The sequence below is a fragment of the Ipomoea triloba genome, chromosome 5 (genome assembly GCF_003576645.1).
Source record: "Ipomoea triloba cultivar NCNSP0323 chromosome 5, ASM357664v1".
Lineage (NCBI taxonomy): Eukaryota > Viridiplantae > Streptophyta > Magnoliopsida > Solanales > Convolvulaceae > Ipomoea > Ipomoea triloba.
In genome coordinates this window covers 18756656-18768636 of record NC_044920.1, presented here as the reverse complement: position 1 = coordinate 18768636, position 11981 = coordinate 18756656, and the positions used below count along the sequence as shown (strand labels likewise).

General features: G+C 37.6%; 1 protein-coding gene across 1 annotated transcript; it reads right to left on the bottom strand.

The window, feature by feature from the left end:
- Positions 1-8163: 8163 nt before the first annotated feature.
- Positions 8164-10693, bottom strand: LOC116018977 (thioredoxin-like protein slr0233). The gene is made up of 4 exons (XM_031259032.1): positions 10470-10693; positions 9493-9578; positions 8962-9139; positions 8164-8629 (listed from the first exon to the last, which is right to left on the bottom strand). The coding sequence occupies exons 1-4, from the start codon at positions 10641-10643 to the stop codon at positions 8564-8566; spliced, it is 504 nt and encodes a 167-aa protein (XP_031114892.1). The 5' UTR covers positions 10644-10693; the 3' UTR covers positions 8164-8563.
- Between the last annotated feature and the right edge of the window lie 1288 nt (positions 10694-11981).

Sequence of the window (11981 nt, the reverse complement as noted above, 5' to 3'; positions counted from 1 at the left end):
ACAAAAAAAGAAGATTTATTGTTTAGTCTAAACTTCAGTTTGATCTTGTAGAGTTGTTTGGTGAAAATAAACATAGGAAAGGTTCGATTATGGTTAACAAAAGTGAGTGTATTTGATTTACTCCAGGCTCCAACAAGATACATTTCCACAAAAACTAGAAACAGAATTAGTTTGCATCATTGGAGTCCGCAAAGAAAGCTTTGAGTAAAAGCAACTCATCACTCCATCTGTCTCCATCAGAAGCCTCATATAGAAGTATATATGTTACAAAATATTACTACGGAAATAATATTTCTGGGATAATAACAAGCACAAGAACGAAAGGGAAAATCTGGAGGGGTTTAGCACGAGTCGAGCGAAACACTCTTTTCTTAAAACCTTATTTGCTACCTCCCAAGAGTGCTAGGAGCGTTGTAGCCTAGGTTTCATAGGATAAAACGTGTTACGATTCACAGTTTGAGCACTCAAACTAATGAACCCAGCGAACTAGAGCAACGAGATGAACACAATTTAAAAGAGAGGAGTAGAAACAGAGTTTTGGAAGAGAAATAATTCGTTCTGTTTCCAGTGTTGTAAATCTAATGCTTCTACCAACGAAATATATAGGAGTGTTAAATTAAATAGCAATTGCTCATGACATTAACCTGATAAATAAATCAAACTTTCTATTCCTGTAACAGCCGACTATTACCTGAGATTTAATTCAAATTTTAAAAATTGGAATTAATTCGAAATTAATTTCGTAACAGATGAATTAAGTCTCTGAGCGGTCACAAACCTGAATCGTACACAAGACGAGTCGAGAGCACGAGGAGTAAACCCGAGGTGTCGTAATAGGCACGAGTCGTTAAGGCCTCGAGCGTACCAGAATGGCAAGGCGATGAGTACTTAAGACCGAAGACTTGGTCAGTAGTACTCTGGGTACCACCCGAGTTCAGTAGCTACGTGTTGGAAAAAAGTTACAAAAATTCGGCATAACTAAGCCCGCAATGCTAGCCAATTTTCCGGACGACATTCGTGTCCGCAGGTGCCGGCACACACGAGTCAAGCTTTTTCAGTCTCATTTTGGGATTTGATTTGCACCCCTGCGTGCGAGAGAGAGCCTCTATGCTATACAATTCACTAAGACTTAGAAAAGCTCTTGTATAAATAGTGGTGCAAACCCACTTTCCAAACCAATGTAGAACAAAGCTTACTTCAAAGCTTTTCCCACCAATTTTCCCACTCAAATGGTTCAACTTTGAGAACCAATTTCTCATTCACCTATTATCCGTTTTGTGCGTACTATATATCAATCTCTTTGTCTAACTACGAAGAACCCGAATCTACTTTGACCCGACCCAAATCGGAAGTGGACCCTACATATATTTGTACCACAAAATAGCCACTAAAATTGCCATTTTATGCTATTTTTCCAACAGTATAGAAGAAAAATTATTCCATGGATCAAGATCCATCTTGCATCTGATTCAAAATGACATTCAAATTATGTGTATGCAATTAACATATTAAGTCTCTGCAGTTAACAAATTATGCGTGTAAATAAATTAAAGGCACAAAATTTGTTAACTACAGACACATAATATGGTATATACGGAGTAGTTAACAAATTATATGCCTTCAATTTATTTACATACACATAGTTTATTAATTGGAGACACATAATGTGTTAATTGCAAACATACAATTTTTTGGACAAAGATCATAATCAAGGTGGACCCTAGTCCATGATATAACAATTGGGTATACATATTCTACTAGTAGAGCATATTAATATAATGTCTTGCCAACATACAAACAACCTAACCCCACATTTGATCTACAAAATTCATCCCACACGCAAATTATACTATCGACCAGGACCCACAAAATGATATTCAAATTATCGTATGTGTTGAGTGGAATCAGGTGAAAGGTCAAGTCTAACACTAGGTGGTTAGGGAATTGTAGACGGAGGCCTAAAGGGAAAAGTCCAGCACCAGGTGACTAGGAAATTATTGGGTGGAGGCTTAAAGGGCTAAGTCCAACACACTGTCTCTAAAAAATGTGGCAGTATAAAGAAATAAAGTTGTGTCTCCGCTACTAGCTATGACCTTAGTTAATAGACTTGATATGGTAAATACGGGAGCGGTAATACGGATACAGTATGGTTGTGACAATAATCCGAATCGGTCCTTATGATATCAAAGGAGTCCGAGAGCACAAGGGGCATGCGGTCGAGAGTGTAATGTACGGCCTTAGGTTTCTTTCTCAAAAGTCCTCTCTCTTCCATAAATGCGGGTATTCATAGGGGGGAGCATGTGACGGCTTCTGGGCAGCCGGCATGTCGTACACGTGGAGGTCATGCACTGTCGCTTCCTGTTACTATGCTCGGGATCGTACACGTGTCTCTAGATTCCTAGCAGGCTCTGAGGTCGGGAGGTCGGCAGGTCGGTAAGCGTGGAGCACCTTACTGGGGTACGGTGTAGTCCGGGGTAATTTCCCCATCATATAGCCCCCCCAAATGTGGCGCCTGATGATGGTGGTTTGAAGAAGGCGGCACGTTCAGTCATGTTCCCTGTCCGTTAACTGAATTGTTGTCGGAAGTTACCTAGCCCGCGGTGCACACGTGTTGGCGACGCGCGGCGTCTCGTGATTCCCGCCTCATCATGGCGTGGTGTCGTTTCGGCTTCCCGAAATTACCCCGGACTACACCGTACCCAGTAAGGTGCTCCACGCTTACCGACCTGTCGACCTCCCGACCTTAGAGCGTGCCAGGAATCTAGAGATACGTGTACGATCCCGGGCATAGTAATAGGAAGCGACAGTGCATGACCTCCACGTGTACGACATGCCGTTCGCCCGGAAGCCGTCACATGCTCCCCCTATAAATACCCGCATTTATGGAAGAGAGAGGACTTTTGGGAAAGAAACCTAAGGCCGTACATTACACTCCCGACCGCATGCCCCCTGTGTTCTCGGACTCCTTTGATATCATAAGGATCGGTTCGGATTATTGTCACTACCATACTGTATCCATATTACCGCTCCCGTATTTACGAAGACGGTTACCTTGTGAACGGGCTTGTTAGGCTTTCGGTCCCCACGGACGGCGCAAAAAATGATATGGTAAATATGGGAGCGGTAATACGGATACATTATGGTTGTGACAATAATCCGAACCGATCCTTATGATATCAAAGGAGTCCGAGAGCACAGGGGGCATGCGGTAGAGAGTGTAATGTACAGCCTTAGGTTTCTTTCCGAAAAGTCCTCTCTCTTCCATAAATGCGGGTATTTATAGGGGGAGCATGTGACGGCTTCCGGGTGACCGGCATGTCGTACACGTGGAGGTCATGCATTATTGCTTCCGTTTACTATGCCCGGTATCATACATAGTCTCTAGATTCCTGGCACGCTCTGAGGTCGGCAGGTCGGTAAGCGTGGAACACCTTATTGGGGTACGGTGTAGTCCGAGGTAATTTCCCCATCAAGACTATATAGTAGCTATAAATAATAACATATATATAAATATAATATATTAATTGTAACAAAGAGTTAATACCTCCAATGGTCCTCCGAGTATTAGATTTTACCAACTGTGGTCCCTCGAGTTTAAAATGACCTTCAATGATCCTCCAAGTTTTAAAATATAACCACTCGTGGTCATAATTATTAAAATAATCTGATTTTAAAATGACCACGAGACATCTTAAAAGGACCAACCACAAATGGTTATTTTTTAAAATTTAAGACCATTAGGGATCATTTTAAACTCGAGAGACCACATCGGATAAAATCCAAATGCTCGAAGGACCATTGAATATATCCGCTATGTTCTCTGCCTCCTCCTCCTTAGCTTTTGCAAATATTAATAATGTATCACTCAATCTACAAAAAATAGATGTGATACTCTTGGAGCACTCTTCCCTCCATTTTATGCTTTCTTCAACACACATCATATGGCTTTTATAACCAAGTTATGAATTGAAGAAAACAATCAAAGTATCATTTTCTCCTTTGACTTGTTAAGTTTTATGGAACAAAGAAGTTATTCACATTTTAGTTCAGTTTATGTAAACCTATTGGAGAGCTGCATTACATCCTAACATATCAAAATCAAGACCAAGAACTACTCAGGAAGCTGAACCATATATTAACTTGTTCAAAAGTTAGTTCAAGCAAGTTGAAGCCCTTACAGAAATTCTGAAAGTCTAATATAAAAGACCAGCTGGATGCTGACTAGAAGAGAGAATTTACAGAGATCTCACCACTGCTTTCAAGATATCAAATAAGGCATTAAACTGAGGACTTGAAATTCCAGACTGATTATTGAGGATTTGAATCATAATTAGAGATCAAGTCATGAATCTGTCCATAGTCTTTAGGCTGTAAGTTTCAAGGAAGCCTGACGGGAGTTAAGTGATGCTGTTGTTGATGGGGAGTCTCAATACCAATCGATCAGGGGATCAATTAGCCAATTCTTCACAAAAGTTCTTTGCCCAATCAAGCTAAGTGTTACCTGTGATTTCCTATTTGAAAACTTTGTGTTCACTGTAAATGATTCTTGGAATCTTTTATAATTGAATGAGGAATTGCGCACACTATTCCTTGGAATCCCCCAGACATAGGTGTGGCTACTCCGAACTAGGTTATCAAATTTGATGTGTCAATTTAATTTCATTTTTTTTTTTACAGATTTTACGTCTTCAACGTTTCTCTCTCTTTAGATTAGTAGTTCTAAGCGTAGTTTTAGATTACTTCGCTTACTGATAAGTGCTTATTTGTCTATATTTTCCCCCCTTTCACTAAGTCATTGTGTTTATAGATCATTTCAAAGTTCATGAGAATTAGTGTTTATTTGTGTTATTTTGCAAGTAGTATGAGGTGGAAAGCATTGAAGCAAAGATGGTCATTTTCATGCATTTTGGTGGGCATTGGAGTCAAATGGAGACCAAATATGAAGCTATGGAGATGGATGCAACACTCCCAAGGAAGTCTTAGAGTGGTATTTTTAATGATGTTGGTCATTTGGACAAACCAAAACAAAAGAGAAGCAAAAAATCAAAGTGTTGCAATTCTCGCACTACACGTCGACATCTTAGTATTTTGACCATATCTCAGCCTAGAAAAGTCCAAATGAAGTGATTCTTGAACCATTGGAAAGAAGACTTGAAGGGCTACAACTTTCATGAAGACATCAAAGTCTAAATCAAAAGGGAAAAGAGTCAAAATCAGCTTGCAAACCGGACCTCCGTCGCAGGATTCTCGACGCGTCGAGAAAAGGTAGAATGCCACTGTTTTCAATCCAAATTAGCTCGACGCGTCGAGGACCCCAGATCTGCAGATTTTCAGCATGCCCCTACTCCTATTTAAGTGGGTTTTCACTCATTTCTCCATGGTTCCGACCCATCTTAGAACCCTAGCTATTTTCTACTCTTTCTTTTCATATTTTAGGGTTAGATTAGACTTATATTTAGGTTATTAAACATTTTGGAAGCTTGGATTGTAGCATTTAAACTTGGGTTTCAAGGATTTCATATCCATTTTCACTAGATAAGTTCTTCTACTCTTTATTTCATTTCTTGCAATTTACTTTCTTGTTTTATTGCTTTGATCTTTTATCTTGTATTATGAAATTCCTCGTTGATTATGAATCTTGTGATATTTTCATTATGAAGTTCAAGGAGTTGATCAACCATGCTTCACCTTTGGGAAAAGGGGAGTGCGTGATGTTAAGAACACCAAGTGTTTGATGAAATGCCTCTTAGACATTCTTCAGTCATGGAAATGTCCTTGAATGTTCTAGGAATGTTGAATGACCTTGGGAAAGGCTTCCCTATTGTTATATGGCATCTATCATCTTTTGATCCCTATTTATTATTTGTTTTCATTATAGTGTGTTGTTTGATATTGTGTTTGTATCCAAATCAACCCTTCGGTTTGGCTAGATTTCCATGAGGAACATTAGTATCTTATGCTTGGAACAATAAAGCTCTACTCCTATCGCCAATCCTTGTGAGAACGATATCCGGTGTAATGATATCCTCTTACACATCCACTTACCCAAAAGACTACTTCATCACTTACTATTTTATTGACTTTGGTTTGAAAATACTCCGTTGAACTAATCCTTCAACTACTAGGTATTGCAAAAATAAACATATACTATTTCATTAATGAACCTATTTAATGTCTATTGATATAATAAACTCCGTAATAATAGTGTATTTGCATTAGTATTGTAATTTATAAAGATGAATCTGTAGTATATTAAAAGTAAATTTGAATAATGACTTAATAATTATATATATTAATTTAAAACATTGAAAATTTTATTAATATGGAAGTCAAATATCTCAAAACTTTTTTTTTTTCAATTGGTATATTTTGTATATTCCTATATATATATATATATATATATATATATTCAAAAATAGAAACTTCAATAAATGCCTAGCAACTTTAATTTAACTATAACCTCAACACTAGTTATTGGTCAGAGCATGATGCATGATGCATGATGCATGATGCATGATTCCATTTCTATCTATTCTATAGTTACAAGATTTACTTACAGCGGTGCCAATTTTCAACTAATATAAATACTTGGTCATTGAGAATTTGGGATTAATGATATTTATATATTATTTATGCATTAATTTTATTTGTACAAAAATAAATATAATAAAATAAATTTGAGTTAAAAATTAAAATTTTAACTTCACCTATTTGTAACTTGTATGGTAGGCCCTGATATAATAATCCAACCTGATATAGGTATTACGGGATGTTTGGTTCACGGAATAGCCAGGGAATGGCATAGCATTCCCAGTAATAGCCTATTCCGTTGTTTGGTAAGCATTTGTATTCCCAGGAACGAATGAGCTATTACCCTTGCAAGGGTAATAGCTATTACCAGCACCCCCCTTGGTGGTATTAGCCTATTCCTGACCTTTCAGGAATAGATATTTTATCATATTCTCTTTTATATCAAGGTATTCTTCTAACTTTCTTTTTTTTTTTTTTTTTACAAATTATATATATATATATATATATATATATATATATATATATATATATATATATATATATATATATAAAATTTAAAAACAAGCTCCCAAAACACCTCCATGACCCATATTAACCTTCCAATCAATTTGAAGGTGATGTGCCTGGTTCATAACACCTGCTGGGTTCCAAGGTTTATTGTTCCACACCACCTCATTCCTCCCTTTCCATATACTCCAACAAACAGCCATGCAATTAATAATAGTAATATTATCAGTATTGGCAAACTGACAACCATTCCACAAAAGGTTCATCAACATACGGGTAGGGAATTTGAGATCAAGGTTAATAAAACCACTGTTGCGGTTGTGGTGATGACGGTGGCGTTACGCGAAAGACTGGATATTGAATTCAAGAAGTATTCCAACAAAAAGAAGGGCAAAACTGAGAAAATGCAGAAGACCAATTACAGAAATAATCAAAAGTGATTCAAGAAAGGAGGCCGCCGGTTTGATCGTCGCTGCGGCGATTTGCGATCTCGTCGAAGGTTCGAGGACGGAGCCTCGGACGGAAAGGGAGGTTTCAAATGATCTTGCTCGTGCGAGTGGGGCTGTGCGAACATCTGCGGAGTGTTTGATGGGTTATCGCGATCCCAAGCCAGGAGGTTCGAAGGTGGCGGTGGCGTCACGCGGCTCTGCCTTGGGGTCGCCGGAGGTGGCTCTGGTTGTTGCGAAGAGGGTCCCTGGTGGTTGTTCGACGCTCCGAGGTCCAGACTCGAAATCTTCAGCCTTCCGCAAAAACTGAGCGATGAGAAGATTTTTGACTACTTATACCAACACTCCATCAATTATAGGCAACTAGTTAGTGATATTGACTAAGAATTTTAAACTTAATTAACTAATTTGAACCACATAATAATAATAATAATAATAATAATAATTTGTACAAGGGCATTTATGTCTTTTAAATATATATTCCATTTCTATTCCTTTAACCAACCAAACACTGGAATACAATTCCCGAGTCTATTCTTTCAGCGAACCAAACGCTGGAATACAATTCATATTCTATTCCTTACCTATTCCATTCCTTATGGAATAGTATTCCTATTCCCTTAAAATTCATTCCGTAAACCAAACGTGCTGTTAGTGTATTACCAATCCACTAAATCCAGTAATCTACAGTTAGTGTATTACCAATCCACTAAATCCAGTAATCCAATATCTGTAGAGCTCTCTAAAATGAAATTTTGACAAGTTGAAGACACCCAAGCTTGGGGGAAGAATAGTGAAACTTATCACTGTAAAATGTAACAATCCAATTACAATGGCAACAATAAACCTAGGAGCAATGGTTAATTCGCGGAAAAATTCAATTAGCTTGAATGACTATCACATGAAAAAATACAACCCATGGTGATCACTTTTCCCCAAGTAACAGGAATTTGACAAAAAGCTAGGACCAAATTCACTTAAAACCTTGTATCAAATAGGTCTTGTGCATTTCTGCCCAAACTTGGAAGCACGGAAACACAATATTTGCACAGATCAGAGGAGAGATAGATTCAGTACAGCTACTGTACAAGCTTGAGTGCATCCTCAATACGTTTGATTAAATTGTCAGCTGATAGTGCACCCTCCTGAAATGAACACATTAAGGCCATTAACAAAACTAAATCATCAAAGATGTGTGATAAAAAAGAAAATTTCCACCAAAGTGTAATCAATTCATGCTACAAGCCTGCCTACAAGGGTAAAACATAATATAACTTTAACAATTCTGATATTTATTTTATGAAATTGCACACCAACTCTATGAAGCACATATATGGAAATGAGCATTGCATCGGACACAATGGATATGATGGATGTAAGTATACGCAACTTCCAAATTGTGTCATGCTAGTTCTTTTACTGGTAGACCAAAACATGGGTAAATGGGAAAAAGATGACCTATAATCTGGTTACTTACAAAGCGATCGCATGGTTCCCCATCCTTGAACAGAATGAATGTTGGCAGTGCCTGTATTTTGTACCTGTCCGCAATGCTAGGATACTTTTCAGTATCGATTTTCACCACTTGAATTTTATCTTTCATTGCATTACCTACATCGTTGAGGATAGGAACCATGAACTGGCAAGGACCACACCTGCAGTGTACATGAGTGATTAATGCTTCATAAAATTAACCTTAAGACATTCCACACGAGATAATTATGGAAATTGTACCTAAGTACTTCAAATCTCATTACTGAGCTTTTATAAAGCAAGTAGTTGTTGCAAATTGAAAAGAAAAAGAGAAGGATGATCTTTCAGAAAGCATTGTCACACCATAAGAGACACTGCCAAGTATTTCAAATCTCATTATTGAATTTTTATAATCACATGGAGAATGATGGAACAGCACAAGGACTATAAAACCATGCACATGTTCTCATAAGTTATTAGCAGAGGAAGCAGGTAGTAGAAGAGCAGAAATCAGCAGAAACACAGCATAACTTACCAAGTTGCATAGAAGTCAACCAAAACTGGTTTGTCAGAATTTTCCAGAACATCATCAAAGGAAGAAAATGTCTCCTTTGCTTGAACCTAATTACACAGTTTACTAAATTAGATGAGAATCTTTTGGAGTAAACTACTTAATTACTTTAACAAGTTATAGAAGACAATGAAGGTTGAAGTTGAATTACTGAAAGGCAAAATCATAAAGGATGCATGCCAAATTGCCAATTCAAAAAATCAAATGGAATATTGACAAAAATAGCACAAAGTAACAAGAGGAATCACAAACTGCAGTCTATTGTTCAAAAGTCAGAAACTGAATATCATAGACTACCAAAAGCATCACCCACTTTCACCAAATCAAGTACACAAAATTTAAGGTAAAGATAGTTTCACGGCATTTAGTAAATATTTATATCAATACCCTAAATCAAAACAAGAATGCTTAGATATAGAACACATGCACCTAAATTCTAGTAATTCAAGAATCAATGAAAATCCAAATCAAATTCCTCAACATTAAATGGGCGTAGATGACCAAGTTCTAAAAACTCAAGAATTAAACTCCGAACAAAAATGCAAACGACCTCTTTGCAATTCTAATTCTAAAATATAATTAATGGAAGTCAATGTAGAATTCTAATAAAATTAAATAACTCAAAAAAAAAATCAGAACAAACAATACTAACCACCACCTCACAATTCTTAACATCAATATGAAATTCAACTTGTAACTCTAAGTAAATTAAACAATTCAAGAGTCAAAATCCGAAGAAAAAATAATAACCACTTCCTGATATAATTATTAAAAATTATAAATGCAATTCAACGTGTACTTCTAATTAAATTAAGTAACTCAAGAATCAATAGAAATGGCAGTTGCAATCGCATCGCACGGAAACAAACAAGCTCGCAGAGAAACAGAGGAGAAATCAAAATCCACGAATATCACAAGAAAATGTAGAAGAAACAACTCACCAGAGGAAGAGTTCGGGGCCGAGACTGAGGATCGGAGCCGTGAAATCCAATCCGCACGCAGCGAAGTTGTCTAGGGAGTTGCAAGGACGTCGAGGGAGAAGTCAACGGGGCGGCGGCTGAACGGTGTTTGGTGTTCAAGGAGTACAGAGCAGCGGACTTTGCAGAAATCGCCATTTTCTTGGGGGGAGAGAGAAGGCGAGTGAGGACGAGAGAGAAATTCGGAGAGTAATTATTATAGAGGAAACAAAAGAGATGTGAACCGTTGATGAAGTCGCCTGGCTTGGGGATCAAATGGATATGATTGAGTCGGAAATATCTTACACGTTTCTATTTGCTTTTGCTTCACTCCTGCGCCTACTTTGGCATTGGGTATTTAGTCCCCGCACTGAGATGACACGTTACCGCTACTAATTAATTTCCTATCCTTCGATTATGTATAATGTATAATGGATAATGTATATATTTTAGACACTTAATAAAATAATAATATTCCCCCATCCCAAAATGGATGTCTCATTTGCTTTTTACACGTTTTTTAAGAAATCAAAGTAAATGTGATGTGTTTTTCAATTATGCCCCCAACTTTTTCACTTTTGAAAATAAAAGCAATAAAGAAATGAAAATTCATAAGGGTAAAGTGGGAAAAGTAGAATGATAGTGATGTTCAATTTTAGAAAGAGGACAACATTTTAGGACAAACTAAAAAGGAAAGTAAGACACATAAAAACAGAGGGAGTAATAAAATATTATAAGTTAAATAAATACATATAAAAAAAACTCAATAGAATAGTTCAAGTGGCAAGTGAACTTTCTTTGTGGGCAAGAATTTCAGGAGAAAGCCACGGAGCACTTCGTGGAATTACCAAGAAAAGTTACATGCAACAAAATAAAAAAATATTTAACGCATAAATTGATAGGTTTTATGGACGCGCATTTATCTATTATAATCCATATATAAGAGTTAATAAGACTAAAATTTGAATAGACTTGGACCATTAAACGGAACCCCGTGCCTCCCGGAACAAACGCAGGTGGAACTAGACCGTTAAACGGACAGAGAAAGATCGGATGAGTCACTCTGGCATGTTTTTTTTCGTCGAGCCGACGAAAATGGAAGAGAACGAAGACATGGCGGGATGGAGGGCGTTAAACGAGAGTGACAGAATTGGCAACAGCGCACGACAGCGTAACATGGGAGGAGAATTGGTTGGGTTTATTAGATGAGGCCGCCAATGTTAAAGCGAGGCCACCCGGAAGGCTTGAGAAGAACTTGAAATGAGAGTTGTGGCCTTGGAGAGCGGTTGTCGGAAGAGGTTTCAAGGTCGCCGGAGAATCGAACATGTGTTCATAATAGACGTATAAGGGGCGGGCTTGAGCAGGTGATGTGGCAGCAGCAAAGCTGATAGAAGTGTCGACAATGGAAATATGTGTTTTGCGATATGATTGAATTTCTTGAGGAGGATATATAGACAATCCATTCAGCTCTTTGTCTCATGTTCAAGTAATTCTTGA